Below are 18,445 nucleotides of genomic sequence, written 5' to 3' on the forward strand. Positions count from 1 at the left end.
TGTAGTTTTTTGTAGATATTCTTTATCATGTTGAGGAATTCCCCTCTATTCCTAGGTTACTGAGAGTTTTTATCATGAATGGGTGTTAGATTTTGTGAAAATGCTTTTCTGCATCTATTGCTGTGATCAAGTAAGTTTTCTTCTTTAGCCTGTTGATGCAATGGGATACATTAATTGATTTTGAAATGTTGAACCAGTCTTGCATACCTGGGATAAATCCTACTTGGTGTTGGTGTATAATTCTTTTTATATATTGTTGGATTTGATTTGCTAGTATTTTGTTGAGGATTTTTTTGCGTCTATGTTCATAAGAGATATTGGTCTGTAGTTTTCTTGTAATGTCTGGTTTTGTCTTAAGATAATGCTGGCCTCATAGAGTGAGTTAGGAAGTAGGTTTTTTGTAGATGTTCTTTATCAAATGTCTTTGTCTGATTTTGGTATTAGGCTAATGCTGGCTTCATAGAGTGAGTTAGAAAGTGTTCCCTCTGCTTCCGTCTTCTGGAAGAGATTGTAGAGAATTAGTATAATTTCTTCCTTAAAGATTTGGTAGGATTCATCAGTGAACCCATCTGGGGCTGATGCTTTCTGTTTTGGAAGGTTATTAATTATTGATTCACAATTTCTTTGATACAGGTCTATTAAGATTGTCTATTCTTGTGTGAATTTTGGCAGATTGTGTCTTTCAAGCAATTGGTCCACTTCATCTAGGTTATCAAATTGGGCAAAGAGTTGTTCAAAGAACCAGATTTGGGTTTTGTTGATTTTCTTTATTGATTTCTGCTCTGATTCTTATTGTTTCTTTTCTTCTGCTTACTTTGGGTTTAATTTGCTCTTCTTTTGCTAGATTCCTAAGGTAGAAGCCTAGATTATTGATTTTAGATCTTTCTTCTTTTCTAGTATATGAATTCAATGCTATAAATTGCTCTCTAAGCATTGCTCTCACTGCATCCCACAAATTTGGTGGGATGTGTTTTCATTTTTGTTTAGTTCAAAATGTTTTTTAATTTCTTCTTTTGATTTCTTTTTCGAACATTATGTTATCTAGAATGTGTTTAATCTCCAAATAGTTTGGGATTTTCCTGTTCTCTCTCTGTTACTGATTTTTATTGATTGTGGTCTGAGAGTAGACATTGTATGATTTCTATTCTTTTAAATTTGTTAAGGTATGTTTTATGGCCCACACTGTGGTCTGTCTTGGTGAACATTCCATGGGAGCTTGAGAAAAATGTATACTCTGCTATTGTTGGATGAGGTAGTCTATAGATGTCTGTTGTATCCATTTGATTGGTGGTGGTGTTGAGTTCAGCTATGTCCTTACTGATTTGTGGCCTGCTGGATCTATTTGAGGGGTGTGGGAGTCTCCAACTACAATAGTGGATTCATCTGTTTCTCCTTGCAGCTCTGTCAGTTTTGTCTAATGTAGTTTGATGCTCTGTTATTGGGTGCATACATGTTAAGGACTGCTATGTCTTTTTGGAGAATTGACCCCTTTATCATTATGTAATGCCCTCTTAATCCCTGATAACTTTCCTTGTTTTTCAGTCTGCTCTGTTTTAACTTGAACATGAAGCTTATGTGCATTTCACAGTAATTGCCTTAATACTTATTTCTGGCATTTTAAAGGTGTTTTCCTGTTTTACAGAGGTCCTAAAAGCTGGCAGTGCCCTATTTCCTGACCTCCTGGTGAGGGAGACGGAGGCCGTCATCCACAAGCATCGCTCTCCCGCCTACTGTGAGCAGCTCCTGCAGCACGTACAGGCCTTGCCGCCTGCTCAGTGACCAGCGTCTGGGAGCAGAGCCTTCAGTGCAGCAGCTGGACGTCCTTGTCCTCATCTTGATGGGATTTGTGGCCTTTAAACCTCGTAACAGGGCACCTTTTGTCAACAGCCTAGGACACTCACAAGCAAGACTTGGACAGCGAGAAGAATGTATTCCCTAAGAAACATGCCCTGGATTCTCCTGGGACAGTTTTTCAAACCCAGCCATTTCTGAAATTACATTCACTGAGTGGCTTCTATATTTTTATGTCTTATTTATACAGTTCATTGAGAAGTCTGCCAAAAATCTCCAGCTGATTTGAAATTAAAACTGGATGTCAACTAATACTGGCAACCAAATCAGATCTTTTTTTAAGGCTACATGCACTGCTAGGTTCATGGCTTAATTGGTTCTCTCTTGCTTAAATGCCCACCAAGAAAGTTCTTGACTGTTTTTTTTTTTTTAAAAAAGCCACAGTGATTAAAAAGAAATTTCATTCTTTCTTTGGGTTCTGTGTGCTGAAACTTAACATCTCAGTGAACAGACTAAAAGGAATTTGAAACCTTAAGACCTATTATCAATCAGATTTTTCCCATTTAAAATATACTTGAATGCAAAATGTTATGTGGTCACAGTGTTTTTTCTTAGGTCAGTAATACTAACAGTGTTGAAAATAGAATATTTAACCAGATACAATTTTTTTTGCTCTCTTACAAGTAGCAATAAAGTAAAATTATATTTTATTCTCTAGCACTTTCTACACCCAAGTGCCTAAAATATTTCATTTTAAGTGGGTGTTATTTCCACGAGCCAAATATTTATGTTAATACAAGGAAAAAAAAGCGTTTTGTGTATTTTCCAACAATCAAATATTAGCATTTTTGCTTTGGTGTTAGAAAATTTAATTAAAAATATTTATTATAATTATTTTGTATGCCTGTCTTTGTGCTTTGGTAATTAATGGACATTTTTAGAAAAGGCTCATATCTTCCTTAGATTTAACCTCCCAGGGATCCCAGGCTCAGGAATTCTGGGCCTCTGGCCTGAGAGGGGGCTGCCCCTGCTCGTTGCAGTGCCCTCTCTGGACACCAGGTGGCAGGAGCCCCACGCAAGTGAAGACCAGCACCAGGGTGGCAGCAGGGTGCCCCCGCCCCGGAAAAGGCTGGGTGTTGGAGGGTCTGAATCTGCAGTACAGTCTTGGGTCACTGAAGCCTACGCCCCACGGGATCGTCTTGACTGCACTGTCCCTTCCGTCTCCTCAGAGCCTCTGACGTGACTGCTCTGTGAGCCCAGGTTCTGGAAATGACATACTTGATGGCTACAGGGACTTAGGGTGCCCTTGGGGGTGTTCTTCCACCAGTTCCCTGATCACCTTTTGCCCTCTGCATCCTCGGCCCTGTCCTTCTCAGCATCACCTGGAAACCTGTTAGAAATGCACGTTATCGAGCCTCAGCCCAGACCTCCTGAATCAGAGACTGCGGATCGCCCCTCCAGGGGATCCTGATGCCACCAAAGTGTGGGGACCCTGTCCTGGGTACCACACATTTTCACGTCCAGCAAGAAGCCCCATCTGCTCACTTTGGTCAGCCATTAAGTGTCACAGGAACCAAGAGTAAATGTCAGAGAGTTTGGCCGAGAGGACAAGGTGCTAAAGAACACACTCAGCTCCTCCACCCACAAGGCACGTGTCGGAGGGGCTGACACTTGTGGCTTCCCACTGCCATGCTGGCTGCCACACACATGTCAGCACTTGCATTTCTGTCTATCTTTCAGGGGAAGTAGAGGCAGCTTTACAGGGAAGCAGTGCCCCCTGGCGCAGTGTTAACAGCTGCGTGTGTCCAGAGGGAGACATGAAAGCTCGGCTCACGGAGGGTAGTGATATCAACTCTCCTGCTGAGAAGCAACAGGTCTCCTCTCCACTTCTCAAATTCTTCTAAGCGCTTCACTCAGTTCAATCAGCAACTATCTATGGAGCCCTAACCCCCATGTGTCAGGTGGCAGAGAAGAGAGAGATACAAAATGCAGTCCCTGAGGTTCACAGCGTTATTGAGGTATAATATACACACCATGAAATTCACCCTTGCCCAGTGTACAGTTAGGAGAGTTTTAGCAAGTTCATGCAGCTGTGCTCCCATCACCAGTCTTAGAACATGCCATCACCCCAGAGCTCCCTCGGGCTGTCTGCGTTAGGTCCCTGCTCCCACCCCAGCCGCAGGCAACCACTGACCTGCCTCTGTCTCTAAACTCTTGTCTCTTCTAGGTATTTCGTATAAATGGAATCACAGGATATGTGGTCTTCTATGCCTGGCTTTTTTTCTCTTAGCATAAAGTTGAGGTTGTTTATCCATTCACTGTTCAGGGGTCAGCAGTCTCTTTCTGTAAGGGGCCAGAGAGTAAATATGTTAGGCTTTGTGCACCACATGGCCTCTGCCACAAATACCCACTCTGCTGTTACCCGTCCACTTGCTGGTGGACGTTCAGGTGGTGCAGTCTGAGGCCACCATGAACAAAATTGCACTGAGCTTTGTGCAATGTGTGGGCATGTTCCACTGCTCTCAGCGGGACAACTCAGAGTAGAATTATAGTTCAGATTTGATATGTGTCTGTAGTCCCTGATTGATTGATTGATTGTTATTTTAACTGCTCTATTGAGGTATACTTGTTATAATTAACTAACTGCACATATTTAAAGTGGGCAATTTGGTAAGTTTTGACATGTGCACACACCCACAAAACCACCACCACCACCAAGATAATGAATTTCTCGTCACTCTCGAAAGTCCTCTCCTGCCCCTTCGTAATTCCACCCTCCTGCTCCCTCCCCCAGCCTTACCGCCTTGCACCCCATCTCCATGCAACACTGATCTGCTTTTAGTCACTGCACAATAGTCTGCATGTTTTAGAATTACATGTAAATAGATTTATACAATATGTACTCTTTTACTTGGCATAATTGAGATCCATCCATAGTGTAATGTCCATCAGTAGTTCACTCCTTTTTATTGCTGAGTAGTAGTCCATTGTATGGATATACCACAAGTTTGATATATGTTTGTTTCTAGTTTTTGGCTATTACAAATAAAGTTTCTTAGAACATTCGTGTACAAGTCTTTGTGTGGATACATGCTTTCATTTCTTTTGGGTAAACATTTAGGAGTGGAATGGCAATCCTAGTAGATGTATACTTAAGTTTTTGAGAAACTGCCAAACTATTTTCCAAAGTGGTGGTACCATCTTATATCCCCACCAGCACTGTATGATAGTTACAGATCCTCCCATTCTGTCAACATTTGATGCATACATCTTTTTAATTTTACCTACTCCAATAGGCATGCGATGTTATCTCCATATGGTTTTAATTTGCATTTCCTTAACATCTAATGATGTCGAGCATCTGTTCATGTGCTTATTTGCCATCTGTATACCTTCATTGGTGAAAAATCTTAAAATCTCTTGCCCATTTTTTAAAAATTGGATTGTTTCCTTATTGAATAAAAGAATTCTTCATATATTCTGCATATAAGTCCTTTATCATATATATGATTTGTAAATATTTTCTCTTATTCTGGAGCTTGTCTTTTCATTCTTCTAACAATGTCCTTTGAAGAACAGAAGTTTTTAGTTTTGAAAGAAGTCTGATTTATCAGCTCTTTTATGGATCGTGCTTTTGGTGCTATCTCTAAGAAATATTTGCGTAACCCGAGTTTTCAGTTCCTGAATTTTAAGAAGTTCAGAAAGTTATTTTCATAAAGATAATTCATCTATTTGCCCCTACCTACACCGTGGTTCAAAGGCAAGTTTTACTTCCTTTTAAAATCTCCTTTCTGTGACCTAAATGAAAACATGAGGTCACGATGTGGTGAGTTGGTTGGTTTAAGGTAAAACACCTACCTTTTAATAGCCAGGGCAGCCTTATTATAATAATCTCTGAAATACATTAATAGTTGTAAAAACAAGGAGCACAACACTGCACATAGAATGCACCACACATAAAAAGAGGAGTTAGGGAGCTGCCTATTTGCTTTTATATGCATAAAATATTTCTAGAAGTGTACAAAAGAAACTAGTAAGAGTGGTGGCCTCCGGGGAGGGGACCTGTCTGGCTGAGGGACTGGAGGGGAAGTTCAGTCTTCGCCTTTTGGTACCTTTGAATTCACTTTCTTGTGCATGTATTACCTAGTCAAAAACACAACTCAGATGAGAGTAATTTGTAAATCAGAAACCCAACTGACATCGGGTGATGCTCTTAGCTCCTAAGTCAGCACACCCGTTTCTTTTGTCGAGACAACAGGGCCCCGCCCCAGGGAAGGATGTTCAGGATGTCTAAGCAAAAGGCTTATCAAAAAAGTTGTTGAGAAATGAAAATGCAAAGACTTGTACTCAAGTGTTCCTAGAAGCTTTAGTCCAACCCCAAACTGAAAAGAACCCAAATGTCCATCAACAATTATGACTGGATCAACAAATTGTAGCACATCCATACAACAGAATACTCTACTGCAATGAAAAGGAGCAAACGACCAATACACACAGCCCCACTGATGGCTCTCACAGATGTCCAGCTGAATTAAGACACCAGCTGTAAAAGAGTGCAGACCACATGCCTTCTTCTCTGTGTAAATCTAGAACTGGTAAAGCTGTACCACGGTTCTTTTTTAATCATCGAGTCAGCGATGGGTGCTATATCAAATCATCAAATTGGTTATACCCTTCTCTCTACTTGCGTACGTGTGAATTTTGTGTGAATTATTTCATAACTGTAAGTATTAAAACTTTAAAAACAAGCATCTGGCTGAGCTTTGAAGGCAAAGGCTAAGAGTACATGCTCCCAGAGGCTGCCTCCTCCAGGCAGGAGCAGGAAGTGTCCTGTCCTCTCACTGAAGGTTTGCCTGGCCACTACCAGTTGCCTTATGATCAGCCTGGAAAATTCAATTTTCTCTGAAGATGAATCTTTCTTCCTGACTTTTCCCCATTTTCCTGATTCTCTAAACAGCCGGTGTCACCCAGACATCCCCCATGTGACATCAGACATGAGAGAAGCAATCACTGCATGTTACTTAGGGTGGTGGGCTATGAGTGGCTTTTTTTCTTCTGTTTTGCAGACTTGAGTCACTTGTCATTGTAACGGCATTTTACGAGGCCACAGACAGCGCTGTTGGGGACGACACTGGTATCTCAGGAGGGATGTCGTAGCCTCCACTCATGCATTACCCCTCAGGCACTCTCTTTGGACTTAGGCATGTCCTTGACCTTGAACCCCAGGGGTCTGAGCCTCTTTCCTGTGACTCTTCCTATAAGCAAACGATGGCTTTGGGAGCTGGCCAGGACACAGGGGCCTGGAACCTGTCCCAAAGGCACATGCTCATTTGTTTTCAGGCATCTGTGCAGGGCTTTCTTAACGTCTTGGAAAGTGTAATTTGAAGAGACAAGGGTGTTGCTGGCTGACAACAAATGGTAACTGTAGACATAGACTGTTTAGAAGTCGAGGTGTTCTCTTCCTGGCCTAATTGCTGGCACTTCTGTCCTCTAGGCCTTTATTTTGGTTTCTTGATATTTCCCTTCTTCAAAAACTGACTGGACAGTCTCGGCTGAGATGCAGGAAAGAGAGGTGGTGATGACGGCAAACGTAAAGTGAGAGGAGAGCAATGGCCTTTTGAACTGACGTCGGGGAACCGGGTTTGGTGCAGAACATGGGCCTTTTTTAGAATCTCCTAATGACAGGCACTTGAGTCGACATTTCCATGCTCAGGATCAATTCCTCTGGGCTCTACATCCACGCAGGAGGTATTCTGGATTTAATACAAGCACACACATCAGTCTTGCTCCTTGCACAGCTGCAGCAGGAAAACTACCTGCTGGAAATGACCCTACTGGGAAGACTCCCCTTGTCCTGGAGAAGTGGCTTTGTCTTAGTGGTGGGACGACAGCTGCAGCAACTCACACCTCTGGTCACAGTGCTCAGCCTGCACCTCTTTCCCGCACTCATGAAATAAAACTAATGTTTCAGAAACTACTATGAACACTTCACACACAACCTGAAACCCTTGATGACATTTAGTGGCAAAACCAGGATTAAGAGCAGCTGATGTGGAGGATAAAATTCCTGCAGGATAAACCGTATCTTCTGACAACTCAGTGACTTGGGGCTTCTCTCCCGTCCAGATGCCTTCCTCCTGTCACGTGGCAACTCGTGTCCTGAAAAGACACACGCAGGCACTTGTGACCTGTGTTCCGGGGCAGCAGAGGGATGGGAGCTTACAGGTCTTGCCAGGCCTCCTTCCTGGCCCAGCGAGGTCAGAGGTCCCAGGGTTCTGGGGTCATGGGGCCCAAGGTCAGGGGTCCAGGAGCTCCCGGGGTCGGGGTCCTGGGGTCCCAGGGTCAGGAGTTCCCGGGGCCAGGGGTCCTGGGGTCCCGGGTCCCCACCCGGCTGACCTGGTAAACAGCCGCTGTGCGTCCAGCACACAGTGTTGGCCTCTCCGTGCTTGCTGGACAGATGCTCCCGGCTGTCACACGGAAAGAAAGCACTACTATGACGCGCGCCTGCCCGCACCTGTCGCCTGTTGCCGGACTGGCATCCTCCTCACTGGGGGAGGGGCACCCCCTTGGTGCCCACGCTCCCTCTGTGCTCCCTCTGGTGCCCATGCTGCCACCCCGGCGTCGCCTCACGTCGCTGAGGACACGCCCGCCGTCCTCCCAGACCCCCTTGCGGCGATGGCACAGCCACGTGACCGGGCTCTGCCAATCGGAGGCACCAGAGCCAGTCGGATGGGCATGCGCAGAAGCAATGCCCGCGGCCGTGCGTTCTGGAGGCTGCGGTGGAGGCGTTCTCCCCATTGGCTGAATCCGGGTCACGTGGCCGCAGACCGCGGATGCCCCTCCTGGTGCCTGCCAATGTGGGCAGGTCAGGAGAGCACCGGGCTTCCGGGCCGCTGTCATTTCACGTCATGAGTGGTTGGTCGTCTCGTCAGAGAGCAACGCCAATGCTGTTTGTTGTTGTTTTGATGATGGCATGAGAGAGAGAAGGTCTCCTTCCGCCCCTCCCCCTCCCCCTCCCGGTTTTATCTGCCGTCCACCCACGTCTCTCCGTCGCTTGAGTCAGTAAAACCTGTATTGCTTAAGCCGGTTTGAACTGGGCATTCTAGAATAGAATTGGAGAAAAATAATAGAATTTATGGGCATAATAGAATTAGAGATAAATACTGATCAGAATGACCTGGATAAATTAAATTTTTCATGTCCTAAGCTTGTGTCTAAATAAGAGAAAGTCTTTGAGCCACTAGGAATTAGACTCCCATTCTTCTAACTGGGGTTCACTTCCCACCATCCTCCTTTCCCCAGAGGTACCAGGTACTTGTGAGTGAGGAGGGAGCAGGAGTTGTGCTGACGGACTGTAGCTGTGTTGTTGGCAATTAGTCCATCCTCTTCCAGTGGTGCTCTGGAACCCAATGCTGCTCCTCTGCCTACAATCTCTGTGCCCCAACCGCCACCACTGGGGAGCCCCAACAAGGGCCAGCATGGATGTGGTCCACAAAGAGCCCGCCCCACCTGCTGTTAGTCACATCCTTCCTGAAGGGAAGACTGTGGAGCTGGAAGACAACCCTTCTCTAGGACCAGCAGTGGGAGAGTGAGGGCGGCAGCGCCTGCCCTTCATCCTCCACCACACCCTCCGTTCCTTTTTTGTGCCTGGTGTCAAGAGTGCTCCCCAAGTCAGCCAACACATATAAATGGGCTTCTTCAAGAAGTGGCTGGTTCCAGGGCTGGGCAAGGAAAATAGGAGATGAGCCTGGATGGAGTGTCCTGCATTACCAGAAAGTAAGGAAGGGCTCAAGAACGGATGGGGGCATATAGAAAGGACGCAGGAGCCAACCCGAAGGAGCTCCTAATGGTCAAAGCTGGAACAATATGAGCAGCAAAATAAGTAATAATACCATTGGATTCTAACTTATAGAATAAAGTAAATATCCATGAGTCCGCAGTGAGGTGAAGACAGGATAAATAAGTAAGTAGGGGAGAAAGGACAGCTGTTCCTTACAGAAATATTCCAATTAATAGATGTAGTAGGAATGAGGGAAATAGAAAGTCAACATTAGGCAAACATCACAACAATAATTATCGCAAGCAAGATCTACTGAAGGATGCTAAGATTTGTGGGCAAAGGTTTTGAGACAGATTATTGCATTGCTTCAAATATCTCCCCCAAGATATTTATTAATTACAAAGGGACAGATTGTAGCTCTATAGTGGAGAAACTCGACCAACACACCTTAACCAAGTTATCGAGGTATAAAACATAACAACAGCACGCACCCCTGATACGATGTATTGAGAAAGGCACAACATCACTTCTGTGGTTTTCTTGCTAAAAATGCATAACCTCAGTCTAATCATGGAAAAACATCAGACAAACCCAAACAAGGACATTCTACAGCACACCTGAGCAGTAGTCTTCAGCAGCGCCAAGCTCCTGAAAGACAAGGAAATTCTGAGGAACTGCCCCAGATTGGAGGAGTCTAAGGAGATGTGACAAGTAAATGCGATGTGGGATCCTAGATTGGCCTGGACCAGGAAAATGACATTAGTGGAAAAACATGAAATCTGAATAAGGTCTGTAGTTTAGTTGACAGTATGTGGCGTAGACTGAGTATTCATGTTCCCCCCAAATTCGTATGTTGAAACCTAATTCCCAAAGTGATGATATTTGGAGTTGGGAACCCTTGGGAGGTGATTAGGTCATGAAGGTAGAGCCCACATGAATGGGATTAGTACCCTTAGAGAAGAGACCCCCAAGAGCTAGCTTGTCCCTTCCACCGTGTCAGGATACTGCAAGAAGACGGCTGTCTATGAACCAGGAAGTGGGCTCTCACCAGACACTAAATCTGCCAATGACTTGATTTTGGACTTTCAGCCTCCATAACTGTGAGAGATAAATGTTTGTTGTTGAACACCCAGCCTGTGTTAGTTATAGTAGCCCGAATGGACTAAGACAGTGTTGTACCAGAATTAATCTCCTGGTTTTGATATTTGTACCATAGTGGTATAAGATGTTAACATTAGGAGAAATTGGGCAGAGGGTGTATAGAGCTCTCTGTACTATTTTTGCAAAATACAGATGGGCTGAGGTGAATTCATCTCTCTCCTGGGAGAGAGCAAGGGACACTCAGCGTTCGGGCTGACCCTCGAGTCTTGGAAAGAGGTGAGCAGGTGAAAGGCTAGGTTGGATGTTCTTTGTGGAATCCCAGCTGCCCAACCTGTCTCTACTGGCTTGGCAGGTACAAGTGCCCTGAGTAGGAACAAGCTTGGCAAGTTGGAGGAGCAGCAAGGAGGCCAGGTCGGGGAGCTCACGGATGAGCGAGAGGAAGACGGCAGCAAGGCGAGTTAAGACAGACGGCCAGAGTCAGATCTTTAGCACCACATCAGGTGAGGTTAGAGAAGGTATTCCCACCTACCACTTCCAGTCTTCTCCCACCTCCATTTATTACAATTTTATTATTCTTTTAGGTTTTCCTCGAGTGCCTGTGCAGCATTAAATAATATACAGTACTTAAACCTCTATATGCTGTCCCACCAGCTTTGGATGGTATCTCTGTCCTTTCCCACCAGAGAAGATGGGGATCCCATCCTTTCCTCCACCTCTCCCCCTTCCTCCCACCTCCCAGCTCCAGTCAGCTAGACTTTTGCTTGTACGTTGTCAAACTTGCTATTTATAGTTAGAACAGATTGAAAATATTTACTTTCTCATGCTTTGCTTGTAGGTGGATTCCAAAGGCTAGAAATCAATCAGCAATATTTTCTGATTATGGCCATATGTGTTTTATTTATTGAATAGTCTATTGGGCTAGCATTTTCCTCTCTTTGTGCCCAATATCCTTAAAGAAAATGATTATACTCCATGAATTGCTCAAAATAATGCTACCATTTGGTTTGCTTCATAGTTCACCACAACTTTTGTTTACGGCTTTTAGTTTTATTTCTTGAGTTTCTAATTGCCTTTATTATTTTTTTTAATTGACAAAAGAAGAGTGTGCCTTCACCATATCCTCACACCGACCCAGCCTCTAGTGCTAAATCTTGCCTAGAACACCCACCTTTTCCCCTGGAGTTGTCTGTCTCAGAGACCTCTGGCCTCTTTGCTGTCTAGGCCTGCTGCCCAGCCGTCACTGTGGACATCATTCCACGGCCCTCCAGACTGGCCCACTGCTCACCTGTGCCCAAGCTTTCCCTGTTGTTGGTTTCCTTCTTCATTTGCTGAAGGACATTACATGCACATCCTCAGAAAGGGGTGTCTTTGCTATCTGGAAAGGCCTTTAATTTGCCCTCATAATGGGGAATAGAATTCTAGATCCTAGATTTTCCCTCGGAATTTCGCAGGCACAGCTCTATTCCTGTCTTGCTGTTGACAGTTTGATGGTCATTCCTTTGGAGTCATGAGTTTTATCTCCGGATGCTTTTAAGATCTTTTCTTTATCCCTAATATTCTGAAATGTCACAAGAATAAGTCTAGGTCGGGGTCTGCTCTGTGCTTGAGGGGCCCTTTCACCTTCTATAGTTTTTTGTTTGTTTTTAAGAACTTTCTCTCTGTTTTCTCGATTCTTGTTCCGGAACTTCTGTGTGTGTGAGATGTTGAACAGCCTGTACCGATCCTCACAATTCTTATCATTTCTCACCTATTTTCTCTTCTTCTCCTCTTCCTCCTCCTTTTCTTTTTGGGTCATTTTTTATACATCTTGGGGTAGTCCTTTGGGTTTATTTTCTAACCTTTCTATTGACCTTTTTATTTCTACCATTTACTGTGTAAAAGTCTCTTTTTCTCTAAATGAGCTTTACTGAGATTTAATTTACATGCAATGAAACAGTCCCATTTTAAGTATATATGTGAGGAGTTTTGACAAATATATACAGTTGTGTAATGACCACCACAATCAAGATATAGAACATTTCCATTGCCCTCAAAAGTTTTCTTGACTGGGCCCCTCCCAGTCAAACCCACCCCATGCCCAGGCCCTGGGCAGCCGCTGATCTGCCTTCTGTCACTCATATTAGAGCTGTGTTTTCAAGACTGTCATGCTCAGCATGTTTTTGAGACTTATCCATGTTCTTGCATATGTCAGTGGTCCATTCCATTTTTATTGCTGAGTAGTATTCCACTGTGTGGATATACCACAATTTTTTAACTGTTCTTCAGTTGAGGGACATTTGGGTTTTTCCAGTCCAGTTTTGAACAATGCTGCTATAAACATTCATGTACAAGCCTTTGTGTGGACATACGTTTTTGTTTTGCTTGGACAAATACCTAAGAGTGGAATAGCTGGATTGCAAGTATATGTTTAACTATATTATAGACTGCTGATCTGTTTTCCAAAGTGGTTGTACCATTTGACATTCCAGAAATGCAGGAGAGTTCCACTTGCTCTGAATCTTTCCCATCACTTAGGGTGGTCAGGACTTACTTGATTATTCCAGGTGACTCACTTTCCTCGATTGGCTTCTCTCCTAAATGGTGAGTTTGATGGAGCTTCATATCCGAGGAGAGGGTTTGCCAGGTGTCCGGCTGTATTTGTGAGGAATGGAAAGGGAGGAGCCACTGGGGACCTTAACAGAGGCCACATTGAGGAAGAAATTACTTGGGAAGCCCAAACTCACTCTAAATGCTCCCAAGCACTTTGCTCCATTTCTTTGGAGAAGAGCTATCTGGCTTTTGGACCAGGGAGCCAAGCCAGCTGCCAGTTGCTCTGTGGCCTGGGTCTGGGAGGGAGCGGTGCTGACCAGAGCAGTTGCTTCAGCCCACAGCCTCAGTTAATCCCTGTGGTGCCAGCCCCACCCCCAGACCTGCAGATTGAGCCTCTGGGACCACAGGAAAGAGGAGCCCCGCCTCTGTCCAGCCCCCTGAGTGCCTATTCTGGGATGCTGCTTCCTCCACCCACACCTTCCACCGCTTTCCTCCCTCCGGGATCTGTTGAAATCTCTCCTCTCCTGATGCCGCTCCCCCTCCACTCCCCACCTACTTTCTTTCTGTGCTTTTCCACAAGTCACTTCCATGAGGCCATAGGTGAGAAAGGAAGAAATCGCCTGAACTCAGTCCTTCCTCTGGCACTGAGATCTTGATTTCTGTTGATGGGCGTGGGAGAATGTGCACGTGTGCTGTTAGGGAGAGAGAGTAGATTATAAACTAGTGTGTGTAGTATCTACTTTTATAAAAATATACATATATGTACACAGAAAAGTAACAGAATAGACATGAAAATGTTTACAAAAGTTACCTCTGGGTGATGAGATTAAAGTGATCTACGTTTTTTTTTAATTTTTGAAATACTTTCACATGCTTTCTGAACACTTTGGTTGTGAGTGTGGCAGTTTGCATAGTGGCTGAAGCCTGGGACTGTGGAGTCGCCAGATGTGGATTCTCTCGTGTTAGATTTACCACTTGCCTGCAGAGTGAACTTGGGCAGTTCGTCTCTGCCTTGGTGTCCTTGTTGCTCGTGGAGCTGTTGTGAGGGTTGTGTGGGATTGCACACGTGCAAAGAGCCCAGAAGATGCCACGCCCATAACAGGCATCGCTCCATAAATGTTGGCTCTTATTATTCTATTAGTTTTAAGACCAAAAACAAACAGTAAACAATCTGGATCATCCAGCTTGGAGCTAACAGCTGTCCTGGGCACCCTCCAGGGTGAATTACCTGCAAAGGTAGTGCCGGATAATGAGACCAATCAACTCCTATGGATAAAGCAGATAGTTTTAGGAATCATTGGATCCTGGAGAATGTCTGTCAAAGATAATAATTTTGGTTTGAGAAGAGTTAGCATTGAACATTTTACTATGACGTTGCTTGGCTCCTGGACCAGCTGTTTATTGAGGTCATTCCAGAATGACCCATCAATTCTCTCTTCCAGGGACACACAGCCACTTTGCCTAAGCTAGTTCATATAACCACCCGGGTGCTTTAAACACACAAGTAAAAGAACTGGAGACAGGTTCACAGCAGGAGATGGTACCTGATCTCCCAGCAGTCTCCGTTTCCTCCAGTGTCAAGTCTTACAGACTTGCAGGTTTTCTCTTTGTATCACATTGCTTGTCCAATAACGAATTTCTATACATGACATAAAAGTCTGATGAAGAGCTACAAAAAGCTTAAATAAACCGTCTTCAATAATTGTTGGCAGGGGCTCGCCTGGTGGGTGTAGTGGTTAAGTTCGTGCGCTCTGCTTCAGCAGCCTGGGGCTCACGGGTTCAGATCCGGGTTTGGATCCCAGACGCGGACCTACGTACCACTCATCAAGCCATGCTGTGGCAGCATCCCATAGGCAAAACAGAGGAGGGTTGGCACAGATGTTAGCTCAGGGACAATCTTCCTCAAGCAAAAAGAGGAAGATTGGCAACAGATATTAGCTCAGGGACAGTCTTCCTCACACACACAGAAAAATTGTTGGCAGATCTCTCTGCAAGGAGAACATGTACTGATCGAAGTGGAGCAGCTGTGCTGGGAGCCCGGTGGCTCCTCCCTCAGGGCCTGGACTGATTGAACAAGCCCGGCACTTGTTGGGACAAAAGCTGACATAAAACTTTTTATTAGGTTATTTTTTAAAAATATTTCCTGGCATATATTTTCAAAGGGGTAGGTGTCCATGCAAACTAACAGGTCTAGAGTCCCTCCATTCTACGGAATCTACCGAGCACCTGGTACAGGCCAGGCCCTGCGCTGGGCACTGGGGAGCCGCTGATGGCTGACAGACCCCGCCTGTGCCTCCGGGGAACTTCGAGTGCAGTACACCGCGTCCAACAGAAATGTAATGCCAACACACACAGAATCTAAACTTTTCTAATGACTGCTTTAAAAAATAAAAAGAAACAGGTGAAATTTGTTTGGATAATATATTTTATTTCACCCACTATATAAAAAAATAATTTCACTATCTAAACAATATAAAACATAATGAGAGGGTTTACATTCTTTCTTTCATACTAAGTCTTCAATATCCAATGTGTATTTTACACACACAGCACATCTCCATGACGACTAGTAGGACTGTCTACACCCTGGTTTACTCAGGACTGGCCAAGTTCTGGCTCTGAAAGTCCTGCATCCAGGAAACCCATCCAGGGGATGCAAAAAGCACTGGTTTTCCATGGTGGGTATGGAAGGTTGAGGGAAAAATACAAAATGCCTAAAAAATAGAAGCTGAAGCAGCTCAGTTTTAGTGTCCCATGGACGTGGCCTAGATTGTCTGCCTTCCGTAGTTACTGCCATGCTTTCCCCCTGCTGGTGCTGGCAGCCGTGGTGCCTGGTTCACAGTAACGGGTCACCCTCTGTTGCATGGCTTCAAGAGACGTGGAGGATGGGAGCAGTTGAAGGGCGCTGTCATTGCGAGCGTCAGCGGTCCGTCATGACTCTGTCTGTGGACTCACTTGCTGTGCTTTGTATCGAGATGGTGCTGGTTTAATTTTTCACATGAGGAATATTGTGGCCACGTTTTCTAAGAGTTCAGATCTTGAAAACTAGAGCAATGACAATACCAACACCCGTGTGACCCAGACGTCACTGAAGAAGGATAAACACCGTTGGTTTATTTTTTTTTTTATTTTTATTTTTTATAATTTTATTTATTTATTTTTTCCCCCAAAGCCCCAGTAGATAGTTGTACGTCACAGCTGCACATCCCTCTAGTTGCTGTATATGGGACCCGGCCTCAGCATGGCCGGAGAAGCGGTGAGTCAGTGCACGCCAGGGATCCGAACCCGGGCCGCCAGTAGCGGAGCGCGCGCGCCTTAACCGCTAAGCCACGGGGCCGGCCCAACACTGTTGGTTTAATGACAGATGGAAGGATACACAGAACTGGCGAGGGAGGTAAGAAGCCAAAGCAGAGCGTCCCACACAACACTCGGAAGAGAATGGGGTTGGGTGTTATGGAGAAGGGATAAAGGCACATGAGAGACTGAGCTCAAGTCCCCAGTGTGACAGGAAAGTTCTTCTACACCAGTCACGACGTTTTTGTCTCCCCCAAAGCCACTGATGTTCAGTCACAAATACTGAGCAAGCTCGGGCACGCCACATGTGTGTGTGTGAACACGCCCATCCCCCTCATTGCGTCGTGCAGCTGAGGAAAGTGACATTTCCTCATTCAGAGGACGGAACTAACATTCTGATAAGAGGTGTGCATGAACACTAGGGGACATTTTGATAAGACATGTGTTATCTACCCCAACAGCGTAGAAGTGATTCTGTCAGATCTCAGCAACGACAAAGCTCTCAGCACTCTATGGAGTGAGGCTCAACCCCAGCCACAGGACAGCACTCTTCCAGCCCTTAGGAACTTTGATTTGAAAAAAAGAGCTTCAAATCATCTTCTTGATTTCTATGAAGATTTAATGAAACTGCAGAAAACATGAAACAGAAGATTGTGGACATCTTGTTCAAATATAAACCAGACTTGTCTCATCTGTCTGCATTTGGTCTCAGTGCAAATGTAAATTCTGACAAATTCCATTCAGTCGCTTATCTTATTACCAAGAAAATAAAAAGACCTTACCTGCTAAATGTCATCCACACTTTTACACAACTCTGCTAGTAAAGGTGAGATTTGCTTTCCTGTGACACTGGCGTTTTCATAAGCGAAGTTTGGGTCACCTTTTAGTTTCCTCGAAATGTGCAGAAACACGGAGGTTTTTGACTCTATGGAAGTGGAAGGAGAAAGCCTCCTTCGATAGTCCCTATAAGATATCTGTCATTGTTGCCAGTCATAGAAAAGATGTTAAAATGTCAGCCTGTTGTAAAATCTTATTTTTCAAAGTATGGGACCAGAGGACTGTCCTTCTCTACTTTGGAAAGACATCAAGGCTGGGAATGGAGAAAGAGATTACAGGAAAATAGACATTTATGAGCTGTTTTTCTAAAACTGATGGTCTTTGAAGTGGATGGACTGACTGCCCCTGAGTTGTTTGATGTTCTGGGCAAGTCGTGACAATAACTCGTACAGGGAAAACACAAACTCACTTTATGACAACAGGACCGTTTCAGAACTCAGAAGACTGTCAGCAGGAAAGGACAGTGAAGTTTAACGTGACTTCCTCGTTCCTTTACTAAAACTATCACTTATTTGAAATCCAACTTTGATTTCAAGTTTCAATTACCTCTGTGTTTTAAAACTATTTTCCTGAGAAAGAGATTTAACTTATGGTGACTTTCAGTTCACTTCAGAGTGTTTAAAAACGGATATTTTCAACATGGGGAGCCTATGTGATAAATTTATCTACACAAAGGACCTGATTAATAAACAGCTGTAATAAACCAAAATAATCCTGTAGATACAAGCTGGATGGACATTTGTTGAGACCTGGAAACGAATTCCCACAAGTCTAAAAACCCAGTGTTGCCAGTAAGATGTCATCACGTCGGACTGACAGCAGGACTCCCAGTGTGAGAACAGAGCTGCAGGTCAATGGGAACGTATGTTTGTATTCTGTTTTCTGCTGCATCAAAGAAAAGCAGGGTGTCCTCCAGTGCAGAGAAGTGGTGTGACAGAAGGAAACAGAAAGAGTGAAAATACCCTATTGAATCAAGGGACTGGAAGAGGCATGGCATAATCTGTATAATTGTATCTGTAATCTACTTTTTAAAAGTGTTACATTAAAAAGATCAAAATATTGATATACACAACAGCTTAGATAAATCTCCAGGGAATTCTGCTGAGTTTAAAA

At 44.4% G+C, this 18,445-nt stretch overlaps 1 protein-coding gene across 1 annotated transcript in view; it reads left to right on the forward strand.

Moving 5' to 3' along the window:
- The window catches only part of DNAAF5 (dynein axonemal assembly factor 5), a 52,139-nt gene extending 49,457 nt beyond the window's left edge, over positions 1–2,682 (forward strand). Inside the window, exon 13 of the mRNA XM_087417427.1 lies at positions 1,643–2,682. Coding sequence (XP_087273553.1) covers positions 1,643–1,779 — 137 coding nt within the window. The 3' untranslated portion in view covers positions 1,780–2,682. The remainder of the gene's footprint in view (positions 1–1,642) is intronic.
- The last annotated feature ends 15,763 nt before the right edge of the window (positions 2,683–18,445 follow it).

Source organism: Ceratotherium simum, chromosome 26 (genome assembly GCF_057802395.1).
Source record: "Ceratotherium simum simum isolate JZ-2026a chromosome 26, ASM5780239v1, whole genome shotgun sequence".
Classification (NCBI taxonomy): domain Eukaryota; kingdom Metazoa; phylum Chordata; class Mammalia; order Perissodactyla; family Rhinocerotidae; genus Ceratotherium; species Ceratotherium simum.